The sequence below is a fragment of the Liolophura sinensis genome, chromosome 10, assembly GCF_032854445.1.
Source record: "Liolophura sinensis isolate JHLJ2023 chromosome 10, CUHK_Ljap_v2, whole genome shotgun sequence".
NCBI classification, from domain to species: domain Eukaryota; kingdom Metazoa; phylum Mollusca; class Polyplacophora; order Chitonida; family Chitonidae; genus Liolophura; species Liolophura sinensis.
Genome location: NC_088304.1, coordinates 25,149,654 through 25,174,738, shown reverse-complemented (window position 1 = coordinate 25,174,738; position 25,085 = coordinate 25,149,654). Strand labels below are relative to the sequence as shown.

General features: G+C 38.8%; 1 protein-coding gene across 1 annotated transcript in view; it reads left to right on the top strand.

Moving 5' to 3' along the window:
- LOC135477021 (homeobox protein cut-like 1) overlaps window positions 1-18,458 on the top strand; it is a 96,324-nt gene extending 77,866 nt beyond the window's left edge. Inside the window, exons 9-18 of the mRNA XM_064757169.1 lie at window positions 3,436-3,606; window positions 4,512-4,586; window positions 8,191-8,297; window positions 10,605-10,747; window positions 10,941-11,459; window positions 12,189-12,285; window positions 12,548-12,605; window positions 13,097-14,174; window positions 15,613-16,014; window positions 17,500-18,458. Coding sequence (XP_064613239.1) covers window positions 3,436-3,606; window positions 4,512-4,586; window positions 8,191-8,297; window positions 10,605-10,747; window positions 10,941-11,459; window positions 12,189-12,285; window positions 12,548-12,605; window positions 13,097-14,174; window positions 15,613-16,014; window positions 17,500-18,458 — 3,609 coding nt within the window. The remainder of the gene's footprint in view (window positions 1-3,435; window positions 3,607-4,511; window positions 4,587-8,190; window positions 8,298-10,604; window positions 10,748-10,940; window positions 11,460-12,188; window positions 12,286-12,547; window positions 12,606-13,096; window positions 14,175-15,612; window positions 16,015-17,499) is intronic.
- The last annotated feature ends 6,627 nt before the right edge of the window (window positions 18,459-25,085 follow it).

Below are 25,085 nucleotides of genomic sequence, written 5' to 3'. Positions count from 1 at the left end.
CTTTCACAGCTACAGATTATGTAGCTGCATTTTGAATGAACAAATCTAGCAGTCTGTGTGTTTTATGTGGCAGAAAACAGTAAGTCTTAATCTTTAGAACCCAACTTACAAAACATCAGTGAAACAAAAGCTAATATTTATTTATATATTTTCTTTGATTTGGGTTTTTACTGACCCTGCTGAAGAATATTCGACTCTTGTAATGGCCATCAGGTTGATGGGTGGATGGAGAATACCAGACAAAATCCTTGTATTGTCCCCAATCATTTACATGTACCTGATAAACCGTCAAATAATGGAACAGACATAATTCTAATGATTTAAACTGTAATCCTTTCTGTATTGTACATGTATGCAGTTTTTGATAATAAAAGATCTTGTTCCATTGGCCCTAAAATTTTGTTTCTGTAGGAAAATCTAGTTTTTTAAGCATAGACGATCCATGTGTCTCTTTTCTTGATTATATACAAAGATTTCTGATTTTTTCACACACTAAGCGCAGCGATTTTTCTCCAGTTTATTACCGTAAACTATTAAAACGTCACCTTATTGACAAATATGCATAAAAGCACGGTATCCGGAGGGGGAAAAATTGATCAATAGAAACACACAGGACATGATAAATTAAGTGCCAATCTAATCTGAAAGGAAAAAAAGTGGGAGTTAATTCAGGAAAGAAATGATGTCGAATCTGGTAAATGTGTGTGAAACATGCCCAGGTCGACAAATGCCAGGAGCTAAATGACGAACTATGTAGACACATGACTGAGCGGAGTAAGCCTATGTCAGTGCTTGAAATAATACCGCAGTAGCTATGTCAAGGGCAAAACATCTTATGAAGTGAAAAGGTCTGTGAGTCAAGTGTAAGTTTTGTCAAGTAATCGGCGACTTAATAATTAACAGCCATGCTTTTAAAACTAAATTTTCCTTAAAAGACTTAAATCTTTACTTTAATTGCCAGATATTATTGTACAGGTGAATAGTTCTTAACAGCCTGAGCATTTATGTAATAAATATGTTACAATGTTTAATTAATTTTATAGTTAGAATAAATACATTGTATAAACTATTGTCGCCCTGCTGCATGAACTGTAGCATAAAATGCCGATCAGTTAGTCCAGAAAATCACGTGAACATGTAAGTTTCGTCTGATCTGCTCTTAAATCGCTAAAAAAAATTTTCCTGATTTTTCATCAAGTTGATTCAGAAGTGTGATGTGTTTGTGAAATTTCTATGAAATCATAGATGGTTGTATGCAGTACATGATAATGAATAATTTTTCGCTACAGTGAAATTTTGAAAATGCCAATAGGTTTCAAATATGATAGGTGATGTAATATTTTGATTCAGCTGACAAATCTCGAAACAAGTTAAAACTTTTGAATCTAAGAAAATGACGGGCCGGGGATTTTGGGGCCGATAGATCGTGGCTGTGACAGATCGTGCGATTGGGGAATTAGACAGAAGGGAGGTAGATCGACAACTGTGGCCAGTTCAGTCATGCACACATTTCCTGTACACCTTATAAATCACCTGCAGCTATCAGCAGAGACGACTTTAAACTCCGGTCCCGCTCCTTCTGTCTATTATGTATGACTTTCAGAGCGTGGTAACAAACTAATTTGAAAACAAAGATCTGAAAAGCGATAATCAAATGTTATGCTGGTTTGACACATAATGCCGGGTGAGGACAACAAGGCTGCTATTAATCAGCGCACACCTTTGTCGTCAGTAATACATGCGAATTGCTATCATTAATAAAACTCTCTCAGGTGATGGGAATGAATAGCGGGAAAATTTGGATGATGACGACAACGACGAAAAAAAAAGTAATATATCAGGCAATGTAACTGTGAATTAAGAATCATTAAAAAAAAATCCCTGTCTGTCTGTGATAAGTTAATGGAAGATATCTAAAGTTGCTAATGACTTGAAAATTATTTTTATTTGTGCATGGAAAACTTCAGCAGCCAATCCAGCTGTTCATTATTATTTACTGTTAAGCAGATTGAAAAAAATTTATTGCTTTTACTACATGTAATTTAGGACAACAGTTCACTTTTTTCCCCTCGGATATTAAGGGAATGTAGTTATTAAGAGAAACAAATTGGATCAGTTTTTGCAATTTTAATTCGTGTTATATGAAAGTGATGTTCATTCAAGCATCTGTATGATTCATGTAGTTTGTAGTCACTATAATTTTTCAAATGCCTTTCAAGACTTCGTGTAGAAAGTTTCTGCGTTTTGACATGTTACATGTAGTCTCAAGAAATTGTTTTAAAGCAGAAAAAAATTAGAGTGAGAAAAATTTCTTTAAGTCAAAGCAAGTTTTTGGGTGGGTTTTATTCATTTGTGCTGTGATTTGGTGTTGGTTTAAGATTGTCCGGTGAGAAATTTATAGTTTAATGGCATAGTTTGAGACTATACAGATTATTTGTCCCCTAAAGTGACGGAAGTCTTCAGCAAACTGTGGAGAAGAGTATAACACGTTTTACTTAATTCTTAACTTTTTAGGAAGCTCAGAGTAGGTCAGTACTAAGTCTTTATAGCAATATACGCTATCCATATTTGTGAATATATATCATTGATAAATCTATGTATACTTTTAGAATTCAGTTTGACATTACATCATGCCTCGGTCATCATGGATGAAAAAATGGAACCAAATACATGTAATATGTCTGCAACGAACTGAAACTCCACCTCCCATATCATGTCCTCTTCTCAGATAATGTAACCGTAAAGCGTTGCCAAACCCAGCCCATGATTTTCCCAGATAATGTAAAGCGTTGCCAAACCCAGCCGATAATGTTCCCAGATAATGTAAAGCGTTGCCAAACCCAGCCCATGATTTTCCCAGATAATGTAAAGCGTTGCCAAACCCAGCCGATAATGTTCCCAGATAATGTAAAGCGTTGCCAAACCCAGCCCATGATTTTCCCAGATAATGTAAAGCATTGCCAAACCCAGCCCATAATGTTCCCAGATAATGTAAAGGTTGCCAAACCCAGCCCATAATGTTCCCAGATAATGTAAAGTGTTGCCAAACCCAGCCCATAATGTTCCCAGATAATGTAAAGCGTTGCTAAACCCAACCCATAATGTTCCCAGATAATGTAAAGTGTTGCCAAACCCAGCCCATAATGTTCCCAGATAATGTAAAGCGTTGCCAAACCCAACCTATTGTGTTCTCAGAAAATGGAAAGCATTGCCAACCCAGCTTGCAATGTCCCCAAAGAAAAGAAAACCTTGCATTTTCCCCCGTTATTTTCCCCCAAAATGAAATGCTCTCAACCCACTACTGCTGTGTTTCCGAATTGTGAAACTTTTCTTCTGGAGGAGGGGGGAGGAGGAGGGGAGTGGTGATACAATACTCCTTGCTGTGTTAAATATTTCCATTAAAGCAAACTGTTTTGTTTTGTCTGCAATATATAGAGGGCCACTGCAGCTGAACGCGAAATTGAACAGTTAACTCGTCAACTGGCATCTGCAACTCAAAACCTCAACCAGGCTGAAAAGATGCAGAATGCTCCAGACATGGAACAGGCTATTGACATTCTGAAATGTTCCAGTCTGGAACTGGAGCTCGCTTCTAAGGAAAAAGAGGTAAATTTAGTACCTAGTACACTGTAAAATAGTTGTGTTTAACATTGTCTGTGTGGTTTTAGCTGGGAGAAATGTTGGAATCGGAATGTGCCACCGACATTTGGATGGTCAAAGTAACATAAAATAAACAAAGTGACATAAATAAAAATCTGATAAATTCTGATTGGTTTTCCCCATTAAAATTATGATCTAAACTATGCACTTACTATTGTTTGTTTTAATTTCAGTCAACTAATTAAATAAAATTTGACAAATTGAAAGCAACTCTATTTAACTCTATTTAGGCTCAGGTTATACCTCTGCTATATAGTATAACTCTAGTCATAGTCATTTAATTGGAAAAAAAATTGTTCCTCTCCAATTGTATGTGGGAAGTTTTGCCAGCAATGTGTGGATCCTTGCAGATACTGCAGGCTCTGCACAGATTTCCCCCACCATTATGCTGGCCGCCATTCATTAAGATAAATATTCATTGATTGAGGTGTAAAATAGCAATCAAAGAAATAAATTTGCAAAATTGAAAGAAGTGCGGTTGTGTCAGATCTTATTTCAAGTCTTTTTCTTTCATTTTGTTTCTTCTTAATCGTTTAAAACCCAGAAGGAGGATGTCAATTTTTTTTTGTTGCAAATCTTTGAATTTGTCTCCAGTGCTATTTTCACCGAGACAGTCAACATATTGACCAATGAGCTTGCAAGATGAGCTCCGGCTGGTTTGAACTGCACTTGTTAAAGTCAAAAAGCATTTTGAGGTAACTACTGAAGAGCGGTGGATTTCTCGAGAACTTCAGTGTCCCCCAATTACAATCCTGACATCGGTCAAACAAGTATTAAAATATTCTTGAGTGTGGCGTTATTAACACCGATGAAATAAATAAATATAATAAATGTAATTTTGTTGATCACAGATCAGTCAGTTGGTGAAAGATGTTGAGAATCTGCAGGCCTCCATTAACAAACTCAGGGAGACCAGTGAAACTCAGGTGAGAATGCTCCTCATGATCAAGCCATCTGAGAGCTCAATTCCTCTTAGAATCTGCAGGCCTCCATTAAAAAACTCAGGGAGACCAGTGAAACTCAGGTGAGAATGCTCCTCATGATCAAGCCATCTGAGAGCTCAATTCTTCTTAGAATCTGCAGGCCTCCATTAACAAACCCAGGGAGACCAGTGAAACTCAGGTGAGAATGCTCCTCATGATCAAACCATCTGAGAGCTCAATTCCTCTTAGAATCTGCAGGCCTCCATTAACAAACTCAGGGAGACCAGTGAAACTCAGGTGAGAATGCTCCTCATGATCAAGCCATCTGAGAGCTCAATTCCTCTTAGAATCTGCAGGCCTCCATTAAAAAACTCAGGGAGACCAGTGAAACTCAGGTGAGAATGCTCCTCATGATCAAGCCATCTGAGAGCTCAATTCCTCTTAGAATCTGCAGGCCTCCATTAAAAAACTCAGGGAGACCAGTGAAACTCAGGTGAGAATGCTCCTCATGATCAAGCCATCTGAGAGCTCAATTCCTCTTAGAATCTGCAGGCCTCCATTAAAAAACTCAGGGAGACCAGTGAAACTCAGGTGAGAATGCTCCTCATGATCAAGCCATCTGAGAGCTCAATTCCTCTTAGAATCTGCAGGCCTCCATTAAAAAACTCAGGGAGACCAGTGAAACTCAGGTGAGAATGCTCCTCATGATCAAGCCATCTGAGAGCTCAGTTCCTCTTAGAATCTGCAGGCCTCCATTAAAAAACTCAGGGAGACCAGTGAAACTCAGGTGAGAATGCTCCTCATGATCAAGCCATCTGAGAGCTCAGTTCCTCTTAGAATTTGCAGGCCTCCATTAAAAAACTCAGGGAGACCAGTGAAACTCAGGTGAGAATGCTCCCCATGATCAAACCATCTGAGAGCTCAATTCCTCTTAGAATCTGCAGGCCTCCATTAACAAACTCAGGGAGACCAGTGAAACTCAGGTGAGAATGCTCCTCATGATCAAGCCATCTGAGAGCTCAATTCCTCTTAGAATCTGCAGGCCTCCATTAACAAACTCAGGGAGACCAGTGAAACTCAGGTGAGAATGCTCCTCATGATCAAACCATCTGAGAGCTCAATTCTTCTTAGAATCTGCAGGCCTCCATTAAAAAACTCAGGGAGACCAGTGAAACTCAGGTGAGAATGCTCCTCATGATCAAGCCATCTGAGAGCTCAATTCCTCTTAGAATCTGCAGGCCTCCATTAACAAACTCAGGGAGACCAGTGAAACTCAGGTGAGAATGCTCCTCATGATCAAGCCATCTGAGAGCTCAATTCCTCTTAGAATCTGCAGGCCTCCATTAACAAACTCAGGGAGACCAGTGAAACTCAGGTGAGAATGCTCCTCATGATCAAGCCATCTGAGAGCTCAATTCCTCTTAGAATCTGCAGGCCTCCATTAACAAACTCAGGGAGAAACTCAGGTGAGAATGCTCCTCGTGATCAAGCCATCTGAGAGCTTAATTCCTCTTAGAATCTGCAGGCCTCCATTAAAAAACTCAGGGAGACCAGTGAAACTCAGGTGAGAATGCTCCTCATGATCAAGCCATCTGAGAGCTCAATTCCTCTTAGAATCTGCAGGCCTCCATTAACAAACCCATCGAGACCAGTGAAACTCAGGTGAGAATGCTCCTCATGATAGAGCCATCTGAGAGCTCAATTCCTCTTAGAATCTGCAGGCCTCCATTAAAAAATTCAGGGAGACCAGTGAAACTCAGGTGAGAATGCTCCTCATGATCAAGCCATCTGAGAGCTCAATTCTTCTTAGAATCTGCAGGCCTCCATTAACAAACCCATCGAGACCAGTGAAACTCAGGTGAGAATGCTCCTCATGATCAAGCCATCTGAGAGCTCAATTCCTCTTAGAATCTGCAGGCCTCCATTAAAAAACTCAGGGAGACCAGTGAAACTCAGGTGAGAATGCTCCTCATGATCAAGCCATCTGAGAACTCAATTCTTCTTAGAATCTGCAGGCCTCCATTAACAAACTCAGGGGGAAACTCAGGTGAGAATGCTCCTCATGATCAAGCCATCTGAGAGCTCAATTCTTCTTAGAATCTGCAGGCCTCCATTAACAAACCCAGGGAGACCAGTGAAACTCAGGTGAGAATGCTCCTCATGATCAAGCCATCTGAGAGCTCAATTCTTCTTAGAATCTGCAGGCCTCCATTAACAAACCCAGGGAGACCAGTGAAACTCAGGTGAGAATGCTCCTCATGATCAAGCCATATGAGAGCTCAATTCCTCTTGGATACAACTTCTTCGTTAGGTTGGCAGCTTGAGAGCTTCAAGTCGGAAGGTTTGATGGGTACTTCCATCTCCCCCCCCCCCCCCCCAACAAACCCACCCCACACCCCACCCCCACTCAAGTTAAATATTGAATAGGCATCGAAATGCTGATCAAATAAAGCAGACAGCATTTTCCTCCATAAATTACCGTCTATTAATGTTAAGACATATTATCATTTCAGTTAGGACACCAACCAGATAGTTGAGTTACTCCTATTTTTTCTTCAGTATTTTTCCCGATTTTTCCTTAAGGGGAAAAGACAGCTGAAAATAATTTTTGTATGGTGTATGGTGGGTATTTGTGAGCACATTTTGGTATTTAAAGTCTTTGTTTAATAATGTCATAAATAAGGATGTAACAAAGGTTTAATAAATATTTTTGCACTACAATTTGTTCTTTTCAGTACCCAATACAAACCATACAAAAATATTTTCAAATACTCTTTTCTCTTTAAAAAAAAAAATCCAAAAAAATATTAAAGATCATATTCGCAAATAAGTTTTGAAGCTCTTTCATCTGATTTTGGCATCATTTTTTTGTTTTTGTTTTGCTTCTGTTATTATTTGTTTGTCAACATTCAGATCCAATGGATTGTGAACTCCCCAATTAAGTGCGATCCTTCAGTTATTATTTGTTTGTCAACATTCAGATCCAGTGGATTGTGAACTCCTCAATTAAGTGCGATCCTTCAGTTATTATTTGTTTGTCAACATTCAGATCAAATGGATTGTGAACTCCCGAATTAAGTGCCATTCTTCAGTTATTATTTGTTTGTCAACACTCAGATCCCGTGGATTGTGAACTCCTCAATTAAGTGCGATCCTTCAGTTATTATTTGTTTGTCAACACTCAGATCCAATGGGTTGTGAACTCCCCAATTAAGTGCAATCCTTCAGTTATTATTTGTGTGTCAACATTCAGATCCAATGGGTTGTGAACTCCCCAATTAAGTGCGATCCTTCAGTTATTATTTGTTTGTCAACATTCAGATCCAATGGATTGTGAACTCCTCAATTAAGTGCGATCCTTCAGTTATTATTTGTTTGTCAACATTCAGATCCAATGGATTGTGAACTCCTCAATTAAGTGCGATCCTTCAGTTATTATTTGTTTGTCAACATTCAGATCCAATGGATTGTGAACTCCTCAATTAAGTGCGATCCTTCAGTTATTATTTGTTTGTCAACATTCAGATCCAATGGATTGTGAACTCCTCAATTTAGTACGATCTTTCAGTTATTATTTGTTTGACATTATATGGACTTTTGCTCTTAGATCGCTAAGCTGGAGGAGGAAGTAGCGTCCAAATCGCGTGCTTTCCGCAGTCTGGAGGAAAAAATGAGGACACAAGAGGATTACGAGGAACTTAAGAGAGAGCTCAAGTAAGTTCATCACATTTTTGGATCAAATATATTTTAAATACAGGGAGAAATACTCAGAGGCTATGTTGTGAAATATCCATTGTTCGTGGGAATGGAAATTCATTCAGTGGTTGTCAAGTGTGAACTCCTTATTTTGCATAGGAGTATTTAGATGGAAATATTCCATGGCAAGTGTTAAAGTATCAAATTCACTATTCCATGGCAAGTGTTAAGGTATCAAATTCACTATTCCATGGCAAGTGTTAAGGTATCAAATTCACTATTCCATGGCAAGTGTTAAGGTATCAAATTCACTATTCCATGGCAAGTGTTAAGGTATCAAATTCACTACTATTTTTGGAAATTTGTCAGTGAAATCCTGGAGGATATATTTTTTAAAGGTTTTGAAGTGTGTTCTTCTAGGTTTGGTGACCATATTGGATTTCAGGCAAAATCTTTGAACATCTTGTCAATAACCAGTGGACAGATCCTTCTAGGCTTGTAGAGCAATACATGTATTTGTTACATAAGGTTTGAATAAGACGTCAAAATCTGTTGAACATATTAGAAGGTCACCATTGGTTAGATATGATGTCATAAAATGTTATGAATTTTAGATAACTATAATTTTTTTCTGTGTATTTTGGGCTCCTAACCTGTTGTTTGATCAGTTTTCATAACTTTTGGAGATGTTAGGGTTTGAAGTGACGTGTTCGCTTTGTTACTGAATGGCTGTTACAAACATGTCACAAACTGCTCTGTACTAAAAGAAGAAGTGAAACCGTTATTAGAGGCTGCTTGGATGCTGCTAAGCTGCAGGCAGTTCTAGACTTGGAGTTTTTGCTCCTGTTCGAGTAGATTAACCTCAACAGATGTAAAACCAGGTTTATATGTCATGACCAGCTTTGTTGCTAAACAGCGGCCTGCATACAACATATTTCAGCTTGCAAATCAATACATAATAAAGATTACAATTTTTCAACATCGTCATCACCGAATAAATTGAGTCGCTCATGCGTGGAGACATAGTTAGTAGGGTGGGTTGAAAGTTGTGGGTGGTCCGAGCCAAGATTAGGTATTTGTTGACTCTAAAATACCCCAACTTCTGTGTCACAGGTAATTATCTATTGGCCTGTGTGATGAAACTAATGAGGCAGGCTGTTGTAATTAGGGCACCTTGGTATAAGTTTGAAACTCTTCCTAAGCAATTAAAACCTCCATAAAAAATACGTCAGACTTAATTGTATAATTTAAACCATTATGTAAACTTTGATATTTCAATGTTAATCTTTGCGTCAGAACAAGACATTCCTATATCAGTCTTTAACCAAGATGGTCCGTTCTGGTCAATAAAATGATGTTTAACACAAAATGCCAAAGAACTAAGAATACCACTAAGCATTGTAAGCTGACTGGATAGCAAGACTACACAAAGAGTGATCATCTCTGTTCAGAGTTAAGATTTATGCTATTATTACTCGTGTGAAAAACTTATACATGTATATTCGTAAGGAGCATTTTAACAAGCCTTTTATATATTCCTATAAAAGGATTACAATCTCTCTTATTTTGCAAGGGCCATTAAACAGTAGAGGTTTCATAAGTTACTAAGTAAAATTGTTATAAACAATAGAAGTGTAAGCTGTCACCCCTGTCTAATGCAGATTTTCATTTCAGTAAACTTTCTTTTAGCGTGGCAATTGGAAGCTCAGCTCCATGTTTTAGTGCTGAAGAGAACTTTTGTTCAGTTAATTATTGTTTAAAAAAAAACAGCATTGTGAACTTAAACATCAGATTAGCCGTTCCTAGTTTAAAACAACAGTGTTTCTTATTTTTTTTTTTCACTTTTTCTTTTCTACATAACATTTGTATGAGGATTATTTGAAGATTTTCGTGGCCTTTGTTATGTGGTTTGTATAAACAGCAGTCTATAGTAACACGCAAATAATAAGCCTTAAGTGCTGATTTGAATATTCAGCCTTATTAGGAAAAGCTGTGTTATAAAACTACATGTATACATTTACCTGTGCATATGAACCTTTGGAACGTGCGATTTTACCTGTGGTGGTGGAGCATGATGCAGGTGGGGGGGGGGGGGGGGGGATTGGGGGGGTGCAAGGCTTTATTTAAGACCATCTGTTTGTTAAAGTTGTAATTAAGTATCATGCGGAAATTTGGAAAGGATGCAGTGGAAATCAGATGTAGTCTAATTCCCTCACAGCATATTTTTGTTACCCTAAAAGGTGTTGGGTTTTGGGGGATATTTTGGGTGTCTGTTCAGTGTAAAGCATATGGAAGTATTTCATGAAACCTTTCTTTCTTCTTCAGTATCCTAAAATCCACGGACTTCCGGAATTCCAGAGAAGGGGAAGAAGCCCAGGGGAAATCTCTGGAAACCTTGTTGTTGGAAAAAACTAAAGCTCTGCAGTCCGAAAGTAAACGGTCCAAATTGAGCAGCAGAGATGTCCTAGGTAAAGGTTGAAACCTTCTGATTAATAATTTTTGTGTAAAAATTCCACTGTTGGTACATAATTGTAATCCCTATTACAAAACATAGGGATTTGAACATTGTACATTGATTTTTGCTGATGAAAATGTTGATCCTTGTTGGAATATGAAGAAAGAGTTGTTTTCACGTTCTAAACTTTTGTGTTTTCTTCTCAGCTGATTCTCCCAGCAGCGTGAAAACCTCCGAGGATTTACCCAACCTGACCACTCATAGGAGAACATCGAACTCCGCGCGAACGAGGGCCAACAGTGCAAAATCCAGTGGTGACGCCAGGAATTCGTCCAATCACATGACACCTAGCCCCGTCTCCAGCATGAACGGCAGCCATAATCATTTGGGATCCCCTCCCCCTCAGTTTTATGGACTTCACGGTCACCATGAACTTGTCACCCGATTGAACGGTCCGAAACTGGACCAGAACAACGGGCCAGGCCTAGAAACAGCCATTGTGGCTAAAACTGTGCGTGAACTGCTCAGCATTCATAACCTGGGACAGAGGCTGTTTGCCAAACATGTGCTTGGGCTGTCCCAGGGAACTGTCAGCGAACTGCTGTCCAAACCCAAAAGTTGGGACAAACTCACGGAAAAGGGTCGCGAATCTTACAGGAAAATGTACGCGTGGGCGAGCGATGAGAGGAACGTAATGGCATTAAAGGAATTATCCCCTCGTAAAGGTGAGTAGCAAGTTTGTTTCTTTCTTCATTGATTTTACTCTCTTTTTCTCTGATTTTGTGGTACAGAGGGTTGGATTTTGTCTCCCTTAGTGTGGCCTTCAAAATTGGAGGTAGCAAAGATATGCATAGTCTTATCCACCAAGTTTTCGTCCAACATGGAAAGAGCGAAATCGTTTGTCCTCTTCTTCTTGTGGAATATATGCACTGTCCAGGAGCTCCTCCAAACCTTCTGGAAGATCTTCTGGGAGACTTGCATAAGCTTTTGGGGAACCAGGATGCCCTTTGTCATATTTAAAAGAGGTGCATATTTAACCCAAATATTTTCCAACCCTTCAGGCTCCAGTGTTTCTGTTTTAATATATTGAATGTCTGGCACTGTATCAAATCTCAAGGGGAGGCAAGTCCTATGAAAAACTCAATGGAAAGTCTAACAAGCAAGGGGAGACAACTTCTTCTTTAGACACTTGTACTAAAATCTCATTAACAGAGCAGAATTTGTCTAAGTTTTATAGGAATATAGTTGGGTCAGTAAATGAGTAGCTCGACCTTAATAGCAAATAGGGCTGACTAGTTTTTGATTGTGAGATTGGATATTGTGACTGTGAAGGGACCATGTGTTGTACAGATATGAAAAAGTCTTGCATATTGCAGTAAACAACCATAAAATAAATACATGAAAACATTCACTCATAATATGTATATTTTTACACCTGTCCTATCTGACTACAGGTACTCAGCCCCTTGTGCAAACGGTCAAGCGAAGACTAGCGGCCACAGAGGAGAGGATAGCACAGATCTTATCCCAATGCCAAACAGGCGATGCATGGCAAGAAGGGCAAGAACATGCAGATGGAACCTGTAGCACTTCAGGTTCATGTAAGTAACAACAACAACTGCGTCTGTACTTGTCTCTGCTTTGTTCCCACATTGCAGATATTTGCAATGAGGCATTGGCTCACACCTGAGACTCAGACTTCCTCTCTCTGCATCCTCTCTTGGCATGAGTAGATATGCCTAGGACTGATTGTCCAGGTGTGAGTTAACAGTGACGGAGTTTGATGTCAGGTTTGAGGGCCTTGATTGTCCAGGTATGAGTACACAGTGACAGAGTTTGATGTCAGGCTTGGGGGCCTTGATTGTCCTGGTGTGAGTATGCACACAGTGACGGGGAGGGGGGGGGGGGAGGATGTCAGGCTTGGGGGCCTCCCTCAAGGCATTCCAGTGAGGCAGCACTAAAGAAATGTTTGCAATGAAGTTTGCCTAAAACATGGAAACAATGGCATTGGCTTGGGGCCTTGATTGTCCAGGTTTGAGTACACACACAGTGACGAGTGGGAGGGAGGGTGGGGGGGGATGGGATTGTCAGGCTTGGGGGCCTCCCTAAAGGCATTCCAGTGAGGCAGCGCTGCAGACATGTTGGCAATGAAGTTTGTCTAAAACATGGAAACAACAGCATTGGCTTGACGGAAAAATTGTTTTGTTAAAAGCATTGAATAATGTAACAGAAAATTTCAAACTTAGGGCTTTTATTCTGCAACATTACACCTGAATATCTGATGACAGAGAACTGTAGTATGCATGTATTGTACATACTACAATATGTCCCCTGATGTACACGGTGTTGTTGTTGTTGACAGGAGCAGCTTAACCCTGCTATGGTGGCCAATATCTATCAGCAGGAGATGCTTAAGATGGCCCGAGCTGCAGATTCTCCAGATGGGATCGCAGTCAATGCCTCTGTAATGCCACATCGTGTTCCCCATGCCCATAGCAACGGGCCGATCCACCATAACAACCGACGTAAGGAGAGCCGGCTGCGTTCACCGTGTGGCTCTAGCAATCGTGACAGAGAGGCTCATGGGAATGGCCACTCGCACCAGAGCGAAAACGAGCAGAACGCACAGGAAATGGTGGCAAGGATATACCGCGCAGAGCTGGCAAAGTTGGCGCAGGCGGCAGAGAAAGCGGGGAATATCGCGGCAAGCACCATGTACCAGCAGGAGCTGGCGCGCATCGCACAAAACGCCCAGCATCAGTTACAGCATCAGCGCAGTGGAAATGATGCGCAAGGGCATTCTCGAGTCAAAATGGAGATGTCTGAAGAGGAATCCCAGGATTGCGATATGCCCCAGGACTTGAGCAAACACTCGCGTCACTCGATGGAAAGTCGAGACTCCGCCTCTGCCAGACATGCCGGCAGTGCCTTCAAACTGGTCCATCCACGCCTCAATGGTCATGCTGGATCTGATAACCCTAGTTATGGCACGCCAATCCCGCCTGACTGCGTGTCACCGTTACAACGAATGCAGAACATTGCCAACTCACTTATGTCGCGGAATACCCCTCCGTCTGCCAACCAAAAACCTCTGAAAGCGGTGCTGCCCCCTATAGCACAGGAGCAGTTTGATAAATACTCAAACATCAACACGGAAGAATTAGTGAAGAAAGTCAAAGAGACGTTGAGTCAGTACTCCATTAGTCAGCGCCTGTTTGGCGAAAACGTCCTGGGCCTCTCTCAAGGCAGCGTCAGCGATCTCCTGGCACGACCCAAACCCTGGCATATGCTCACTCAGAAAGGGAGAGAACCCTTTATTCGGATGCAAATTTTCCTAGAAGATGCAGAAGCCATCCCGAAGCTTGTGGCGACTCAGTACCGAATTTCCCCGGACAAGTTGATGCGCCACGAATCCTCTTCCCAGCAACCTTCAGATGGACGTGAGTATTGGTCAGATAACTTTTACTGTAAAACATGATGCTGTTGTTGTTGTTGTGGTTTATTGTGGTGTTCTGTGTTCTCTCTGTCATTCAGTATCCTGTATAATGAGACTATGGTGGAAGTGCAGATGAAAATAACATTTGAACATGGCCTTTTTCAGTTGTTTCATCTGTTTTCTTATAAAATAATGATAAAAATGAATTTGACAATGATAACTGATATATACATGTAAATGACTGACTGGCAGTTGCGGTCATGCTAGAGCCTTGACAAAAGAACATATTGGTCTCTTGTGGAATGTGGCTTTCTCCATACATGTGTGCCGAACCATGAAATTCTTTTATTAGAGATCCAACATGGCCGTGCGTGCGAGCCAATCAGTGTACATGTACCAGGGACAAAATACATATTATTAAATGCTTAAATTCAAATTTAGCACCAACATCTGTAGTATACATGTAGTCTCATTTAATCACAGGCTTCTTCACCTCAGCTACAAGTTCCCCAAGCTTGTTATATCTCATATGTTTATTTTTATTCCCTCCCTGCCCAAAAGCCTCTCCCTTTTAATTGGTTGAAATCTACATGTCATGTACAATGGTTACAAACAATATCCATAAAAAATGTGTTGAGATCAAAAAGACAGAACTCGAACTGGAATCAAATATGATGCAGCACATCATGTCATGATGAAAGGAACGTCTCAAAGTCTAATTTTCATGTTTTTTTTCTGCATATAGCCAATCATTGTTATCATCATTGTCTTATTATCATTGAAGATAATTGAATGGCCTTAAATTTGAAGAAGGGAAAACAAAGAACAATGCACATCATTAAATATGTGTTTTTTTTTAAAGAATGGGAAGAAGTCACTGTCCCTTCATTAAGCTGTGTGGAAGCTTTTTAATTGATGTGTGTGTTTTTAAAAGTTTTGATTTCTATAAATTAAGTGAAAAGCACTTGACAAAGATTCACAGGACAGGTTTCTATTACCAGCACTGATGTGTGTATTGTGAACTGTTTCTACTCTTTCAAACACTGCAAACTAAGTTTTGGGTGAACCTCAATTCTGCAATAGGTCTACATGCAAAAATGAATCATGTCTAAATGATACACATTTCTTCATTTTTCCCGCTGTGGCTTAAAATTGGTTATACAAATGGGGTTAACTTTGTTGCCCTCCTCTTCCTTTTTAAAAAAGAATTGATCACAAATGCCAGTGATTAAAAACTAAAAAAAAAATTGTAACACATTAAAGGTGAAATAGAAACATGATTTGTTGAGTTATGTGTCTCGTAATCAAGCTGCATGGGTATATTAGACATTTTTAGACTTTTTTAAGAGTTTTATATTTAGAATTATAGTAGTAGTTATTCACTTTTGTGGTTCTTTATTTGAGTTTGGGTTTTTCTTTCTGTTCTTTGTTTTTCGGTGTAGCCCTGTCCCCTCCGCCCGACACCCCTCACTCTCTGTCGCGGCCTCCCACGGTCACACCTACCTCGCAACAAGATCCACTGATTGAAGCAGCTGTCTGCGGACACTACTTTGGCTTTTACACCAACTCCATCTTTGAAATTGCTGCCATGACCCCTGACCTTGACACGGTTGACCTGACAAGCAAGATAAAAGACGTTCTTCAGTTCCACAACTTGGGCCAGAAACTGTTTGGGGAGGCCGTCCTGGGCCTTTCCCAGGGGTCCGTCAGTGAGCTACTTTCTAAACCAAAACCTTGGTCCGTACTCAGCATTAAAGGGAAAGAACCCTTTGTTCGGATGCTTATTTGGTTGAACGACCCTTTCAACATTGAGAAGCTCAAACTGTACCAAACAGAGGCTAAAGGTGGGTCGGGAGGTGCTTTCAGGAAGAATCATCGTTTTGTCACCCAGAGGTCTATGTGACGTCACAAAATTTTGCTCAGTCATTGTCAGAAAGTCGGCCATCTTGTTTTTCTAATTCATCCCCTAATGCAAATATTTGACCTTCAGTTTGATCAAGGTTTGATGGAATGAAAAGACAAGGAATTAAGATGGCCTGATTAGGTTTAAACTTTCCAGGTTCAATCCATAAGTGTTTTTCAGTCTTACAATTACTGACAGTTTTGAAAATTCTGGTGTGAAGGTCATTGTGCAATGAAACAAGTCTGATCACCAAATCAAGGAGTGAAAAGTTCTACTCCCTTTTCTGAAATATGTAAAAAATTTTTAAAAACATAATTACATGTATATATATTTGAATAAAGCATAAGTTTGAGCTGATTAAATTTTTTTTTCTAATGGTTAAAATATCTAAATTTGCTGTGTACATGTATGTAGAAAACTAAACAAGATGGCAGTCTTCACATTTCCAGATGACTGGTGGCAAAACGTTTACACTTTCTGCAAATACCATAATTCTTCAACCTTTTTACAGACGAAAGAGCCACTTTCAGGGCAATTTATGCACATTTATAATTAGACTTCAGAATATGCTTGAATAAACACCTTGCAAACATGTGAAAAGGTTGAAGAATTACAATAATTCTAGAGCCTATCCAATAACGAGCCGTGTCAGGTGGTGGTAGCGTTCTGAATCACACTAGCACCACCCGACAACCGAAGCGGAAAACTTACAAAATGTCAGCGCTCGTTTGTTGGTAAGCTCCAAGATTTGTCGAACTCCAATTACAGGACTTATTTATATGTTTTACTTTTGGTGTTTGAATTAAAAACTAGCCATTTTAGTTGATGCTTGTACATGTATTTTTATTTTTGTGGGTACACACTGGACATGATTTAGAACATTTTTGTCTGTCTTTATTTTGTATAATGTATGCAAACAATTAGCCATTTTAAGCTCTTCCTTAAAAAAAAAAATTCAGTTTCTTAATTGGCACACCACCCACGTGCCAATAAAAAAAAATTGTATTTGTATTAAAGGTACATATATGCTGTTATATAATTGATTGATTTATTTATTTATTTGATTGGTGTTTTACTCCGAACTCAAGAATATTTCACTATTCACTATATGACGGCGGCCAGCATTATGGTGGGTGGAAACCAGGCACAGCTGGTGGGGGAAACCCACGACCATCCATACGTTGCTGACAGACCTTCCCACGTACTTATATAATTGAAGGTAATTGAAGGCTGCATTGATCAATCTAGTTTTTGTCACCCCATATTTTAACCTGGGCTATTAACTTTCACCTGATGATGGGCTGAAGCCCAAGACGGTGTCAGTTTTTTGTGGAAAAGACCTAACTATTGAGAGTTTGCGCTCTTTTTTGTCCATGATTAAGCATAATGATGTTGAGCTTTTTTTTTTCTTTTTGTTTCCTTTCAGCAAACAGACGTCGTAAGAGTAGCATGGATGAGCAGAGAAGTTGTGAAACTCCTATCAAACGTCCTCGCGTGTTCTTCACAGAAGATCAGAAAGAGACGCTGCGAACAGCCTATGCAAATGATCCCTACCCTAATCAAAGCACAATCGAAGCTCTCGCCAGTAATTTAAGTGTGGGCGTGAAAACAGTAGTAAACTGGTTCCATAACCACCGCATGCGTGCCAAGCAGCAGATACACACTGGAGGAAACTCAAACAGTAACAGCTTTGACTACAACCCGCTGTCTGTCAAATCAGAGCCAGGGGAAGATAACTCTAACCTCAGCGACGGGACGTCAGGGTCTGGCGACACTCCGGCACCAGCAGCCTTCAGGCAGGGCTCAGGGGGAGAGGAAAACAACCAGTGGCTATTCCCACAGTTTGAGCTGGTGAGAGGCTCTCAGCCGTCTGATGTCACAGCAGAGGACGAGACAACAGACAGTCGGACACCAAGTCATCTGTCAGAGAAGGAAGGTGGCAGGGTGAAGGTAGAGGACACGCAGGCCCCTCTCATGGTGGCTGTTACCAGTCAAACGGGGGTAAAGAAGAGGAAAAGTTCACACCCCAAGTGGGTGTACGAAGGCACGCAACTTGATAAAACTCAACAACGAAGCCCAGTGGGTAAGGCCACAGAAACCCCCTCAGAGGATGTGGAGCAGGATTTTAGCACAGAAATAAGCGAAAAGGTCTCGCTGGTGAAACACGAAGAAAGCGAGGAGAAGGTGGAGAGCGATGTAAGGGGAGACAACTCCGCTTCACCGGTAGATATATCCGAGTCGAAAGATGAGTCAGCAAAGTTCGATAAATCGCCAATGAGCGACAACAAAAGTGAGGACTGGGACCAGAGTGAAAGTAAAGGCGACATGAGTCAGCGTAGCCCAAGTGACAACACCAAACGTGAAAAGGACTGGGAAGACTGGTGACCTTGGTAGAAGACTGCAGTGAAGCTCCTGCGGCAGGATTAACTATAGTGACTGCTGTTTATTTTTGAATCTTTTTCCTGACGATGTGTCAAAAATCACAGCTTCAGAGCTGTTAGAGTTGATATTTTCAATACTGTTAAAATACTGATGGGTGAAGTCTTTTCTTCTACAAGATCAGCTCATTTGCACAGATCGACTGAAAGTGGTGCATGAAGGTGAGGAGAGGTGAAACTGACCGAGGACCTTTTTTTAATTTTATTTAGGCCTCGACTGCAATACTGGACCCCATTGTTCCATGGGTTTATGGCCATAAGTTTCCATGGGAACGCTCCTCAGGGGAACCAGAGACAGGTGTCAAAGTTTGTGTCAAATATATATATATATATATATATATATATTCCTTTTTCTATTACTTAATACAAACGTGCCATTACATTTTAACATTTATTATTACATGTATTACTATTATATATGATCTACTAAATCTTCACACTTTACCTATATTAACCCACATTGATGTACATGTACGTACAGCCATGTGATGTGTGCCAGACTAATACAGTTGGATATTTTTTCTCATATTGAAATACGTTGCTAAGGTCCTGTTTCACGTACTGAAGAATGCATGCTATTGTTATTATTATTATTATTGCTGATTTTTTTTTTTTTTGTGTGTTTTTTTTTTGTTTTTGTTTCTTTTTTGTTTTGTTTCTTTTTCTGTATTCGGCAATTGTTTGTTTGTTTGTTTGTTTGGACGAGTTTATCCAATTTGTCAATGTGAAACAGTTAGTCATCTTATTACGGTTTTATTGTTTATGGTAGGAGTTCATAGTGCATTCAGTGGGTATAGACTACATGTGGTTTGCTTCACCATGTTGTTTTTTTCCACCACATTTTGCAATATGTAGAATGACGTGTAGACATATATACCAATGTACATATGTAATTATAGGTTCTCATCCATGCTTGGCATAAAAACGGACTTATTTAATATTGAGCTATATGTAGTGTTGGAATGTGGACTTGACTTCGTTGACTACGTTAATTTACTTACCCAGATATTATTGATAGTCAGCAAAATCTGACGTAATTTGAGTTATAGTTGAACACATACTGTTTTTTCATCCTTGGTGTTAACCGAAAATCATAGAAACAAATTCTGAGGCTTTTTTGCAGGTTGTGTGTTGCACTGCTTAATAGTGGTTGATACATCTTAGTCTCACAGACGAGCTGTGAAGTGTAACTGCCCAACAGTTCGAGATTGCAACAAATCTGCCTTTGAAATACTGTAGACTTAGAAATTCTACGTTTAATTGTCAGTATGTTGCGGATTTTTTTTTGTTTGTGTGTTTTCGTTTGTTTAATACTACAGATTTAGTTCAGTATCACAAGAGTTTAGTAAATGACTTTAAAAGAGAAGCAACCATTCTGAAAACAAATTAGTATTGATTGAATCTCCAGCCATTTAAAACTTGGAAGAGTTTGATGTTCTCACTGAGAACATTTTCCAGGCTTGGTTCTCTCAGTTCCAGCCATGAGCCATTTTAAGGCTCATTGTTTTCTCACTGAACCTTTCTCAAGTCCATTGTAAATTTTGTTTTTCAGTTTTACACTTTCTCAGTTGAGAATATGGATGGTAGCTGACAAACATCACCCTACATTGAACCTGAAACATTCTGTAGACTTTCCACATTTTTGTTGGAAAAGTTTATCAGATAACAGGAATTAAGATCTGAAATTGTTTAGCTAACAAAGCATTTGATCTGCAAATTGTTACAAGACTTGCAGCTGTGATGCGTGCTCATAAACAACTGTATGTTTTCTTTGTTTTTTGTTTTCTTTTTGTTATTTTTGGCAGGCAGTGTACAGTATATTTTTGAAACATGTTTCAGTTATCGACCCTGATCTGAGAATTACATGTAAAATTCAAGTTCACACTGGTGCCTTTTTATTTCGCTCTTGATTCTCTCACAAGGGATGAAAGTGGTGCCTTAATTAGTGTCAGTCTCACCTGGGATGTTTAGGTAAACTCGATTGCCAGTGTTATCTGAATTAGTGGACAGCTCACCTGAGACGTTTAAGTAAAGCTGATTGCTTTCATTATCTTAATTAGCCAATCTCAAGTAGCCATTATTGTTAACTTGGTAAAGTTATATGATCACCACAGCAAAATCCTTGTTTCTTGTTTATGTCATTTAATTGTTAATCCGTTTTGGCTTTTTATATATTTTCTGTTACCCTCATTATCAAGAAAGGCCATATTGTTAAGAAATTTGGTGTTTTGGTTTTTTTTTTTTTTTTTTTACTGAATCTCACGAAGGGGCCAGGCCAGACATCTTTGCAATCATTTCCATGAATTTATATGACTGAGGTTAATAAGAACTTTGTAGAAAATAATGCCCAAATCTGATCAGATAATCTGTTTTGATCTGGGGTTTTTTTTCTTGGCTTTTATTATTTTTTTTTGGGTTGTTTTTGTGTTATACCATTGCAGGCTAAGTTGTATAGCCTTTGTAATGAGTAGAAACCGATACCTCATGCAACCACATGCCCCAGTTATCCAGTGGTTACTTAACCATGGGGGAATTCATTTTTTTCTACATTACTATGAGATTTCTCAGATATGTAACGACTGAATGTGTGCCCTAATCTAACGGTTGTCATATGCTTGCGTGTTCTCATGAAATCACCCAGCTATTATTAGCTCTACTGCATTGTTTTATGTTACACTAACATGGCTACCAGAGGAATTCCAGCACATCGCCATGGTAACATCGTTGTTGTTGTTGTTGGTGCGGTATTTCAGTGACGGAGGCGGTAAGCCCAATGTACGTTTGTGTTTGTCTTTTCCTACTTGTAGTTTGCCAACACGAAATCCATTTTCTGTATTTATGTGCACCCTAGTTTGAGTTTTTTTAAATGTTAACTTTGTAATCTTATGAAATCCTTTTTAAACAATTATGTAAAAGAGCGGGTATTAATTATTGGACAAGTAACATGTCATGGGTGGGTTTGTGTGAACATCCGGTGCTTCTTGTTTATGCTATGTAATCACTAGTCTTGCTAATTAATGCTTAATTAATGCTTAATTAATTCATATTTATGCTGTGCAATTTAAGGTCCTAGAAAAATATTTCATTCTCAAACCAATTAACTTTTTCCTTTTCTGACCTTTTTTAACCAGGATTCCGAGTATGTAAGGTACCATTCTTGCTTAGGGCCTACATACCAATCTTGCTTGGGGCCTACATAGCATTCTTGATTGGGGCCTATGTACCATTCTTGATTAGGGCCTACCTTTGACTTTAAACTTTCCACTTGCACATGTTCACTGCCCCTATTCTCATAATTGGAGAAATTAACATTATTCATAATTTTCATATATTTTCTCTTTCCTAGGAGAGCAGTTTTAAATGGCTATATATATTAAGAGACATAGTAGAAGTAGGCCTATGTATTTTGTGCAAGATTTAGTTCTCGGGTTGTCCTATTTGGTATGGTATAACGATGTATGTATGCATGCGTGAACTGTCAAAGGTCTGGTTGTCATGGATACTAAGAACATTATTCAGTATCTGTATTTTACTATTCAGCTGTAATTGGTGCTATCTACGTTTTCGTCCTCATTTAGGTGTATGTTATTAGTCGTGCAGGGTCATCATTGAGAAGTGCCCCATTTCCCAATCCATATCTGTGTAGTATTTTGTTTAAAAATCTTACTCCAGGCACTAAATCAGTTTTCTTCACCTAAATCCTACATTTATAAAGTGAAAAAAATTCTTGGGCATGGCATTAAAAATCCGTTAGTTAATCTTTAAATAAATCCAAGATATAAATGTATGTACTCTACATGTACAGTGCTGTTAAAGTAGGTTGTGGCCGTTAAACAGATGTTGACCACAGAAACAGTTTCTTCGACACAAAAGGGAGACCACTATATTCAGAACTGAATTGATTTTTTTTTTCTTCCAGTCAAAAAAGCACAAGGCATCGATCATTTGACTGATAAACCATTGTTTTGATATTTTGTTTGCCAGCAGCATTTTGAACTGTAGCTTATTGTAACCGTTTATGTGACTGAGTTCTTTGATTAGGAACTACTTTTAATTGTTTAAGGCCACCTTCTCAGTTCTAAGCCTGTTATGTGCGAAGAGCAATTACATGTACGTATTTATCCATCAGTTTTGACACGCTTGATTCAACCAGGATCTACTTTTATGCCTTAGTCCCTTAGCTACAGTTCTAAATCTCTAATCTTCAGTTTCTGTTATGCTCTAAGAACACCTTTTTAAAGTGCAATTTTGACATCCTTCATTGAATTGGGAACTACTTGTAACAGCTTAATTAACTTTGTCTGATCAGATCTAATTCTTGGATCTTCTTTTTCTCTGTTTTTAAGCGTATTGGGCAATTATGCTTTTCCTCTGCAATTTCGACATTGCTGCAGAAGCCCCCCAAATTGTGGGTCATGCAATGCTTTAATGAGACAGCATTAGAAAAGTTAGGAACGCTTCAGGATTATAGCATTGAAACAATGTTGTAGTGGGGCTAAATTTTGGATCTTAACTCACAGAATTATGGCTCTCTTTATATATAGATTATTAAATGTCATTGTTGACCTCTAAATGATGAACAGACGATAGTGCTAGGCTTACCGTATCCCGACAACTGCATGGTTTAACCAGACGTCAGTTCTGCAGATAGTTTCTTTACTAAAAGCGGTATAAATCTTTAGGTATGATCCGCAAAGATTCAAATTGTTTTGGATTCTATTTAATACAACACGTATTGCATGTTCACAGTTTTATCTTGAATTGGACAAACTCTTACGTGTACATTACAATATCTTCTCTGTAATTTAAGACACCCGATAATTAAGACACTCTGAATTAAGCAGGAAGATCGCGGAAGGTATACTTTAAAGTTTTAGTGAAATGAAAAGTCTACTTTGTTGAATTAGCCCTATGTTTCTGTCTGTAATGATACATGTGCTTCCAAATTTCCTCCACGGTGCTTTTTTTTTTTTTACCGTCCGCATCTTTTGGAATAATCTGTAGGTTTTGACGTGAAATCCTCAGATATCATGTGTTTGACTTGATCTTATCATCATTGCCCCTGCATCACGAATCGATCCTAGACTTAAGTCAGTATTTTGGATCGCTAAATTTAGAATGTTCCTTTCTGTTATTTTAGCTGAAACTTATTATACAATAACTTACGACAATTTACAGTGTCAGGTAATATTTTGACCTTGTTACATCAGAAATAACAGTTTTGAAGTGATTTGAAATTTGGACTTATGTCTAAGATTGCTTCACGATCTCAGACCAGGGATCAACAGTAAATGTGAACACTACATTTATGATTAATTAAGCTCAATCTAACTTGTAGTCTGATCAAGAGCCTTCTAAAACCTTCCTCTTTGTCTCAGATAATCAAATACACTCTTAATTTTGCAATAGTAATTAATTTTTTGTTGTTTAAGTTTTCTGTTTGTTAAGAATTTTCGTTGTTAAAAAAGTGCAATATGATTACTTGAAGATTACAGTTGGCCATGGATAATTATGGCTTAGCTAAGCTAACCCTAAGTACAACCTTAACAATCAAAACTCTTGTGTACTAACATTACACTTAAGGTTTGTGGACTGGATTCTGATCCTGGTATCAAACATTTGTTTTGGGGTTCATGCCTATGGCAGACAAGATCTGCTTCAGCCCAAACTTCAGATCTCTGGTCACATAGGATTCTTTTTTGAATCATCATCTTGCAAAATCAGAGTTTAGATTTCTTAAAAAAATACTCAACACATAGATTGTGTTAAAATAAAATGGAGATGTTCCATATTGCGAGTGAGAGATTCTGAAAAAAAAATATGGATGTTTATTGTTTTTTTAAAGTAGGCATGCTTTTGTATGTGGACTGTTTTGTTTATGTAAACTTTGATTCTCAATGAACGAAATCCCCACTTCTTCAGAGGTTAAGGTTGTTTGAAGAAGAGGTTGCGACTTTTTCAAACTCACCTGCTGTGAAATCAGACATTGATGTCAACTTTATTTTGAATTCATTTGGCTCATTGTTTATAATTTACTGGTATCTTTTTTGACAATCAGTTATTGGCTGTATATATCAGTCCAATAAAAACAACTATCTGGTGCTACAAGCACTTGTTGTTCCCAACAATACCTACATGTACTTATTTCGTCCTGGCTAGTCTGCTAGGCTAATCAGATGTCTAGTTTCTTTCAAATTTGTCTTCCTGGTCAGTGATTGGCTGTTTGTCTGTTTAGTGCTTATGCAATGTTCATGTTCATTGAACATCTAGATGAGCAAAGCATGAATATCTTGTGCCTTTTGTAAAAGATTTTTAATTCGATATTGTTGATTCCTCAGTGCTCACTGCTGAGAAATGAATGACCTTGAACTGTAAAAAGTATCAGTTTAAAGACGAAAATTTCTCACTTTTACTAACCGTGTGTGCCAGTACTTGTATAATTTACTTTAAATACTTCTCAGTTGGATATGGAGCAGAAGTTGGAGGTATTACATCATGTCCGTGACTGAGGAGAGGTACAATGGTCAAATGTGATACAGAATCCCACATCTCCACTTGAACTCCCTTTAAAATA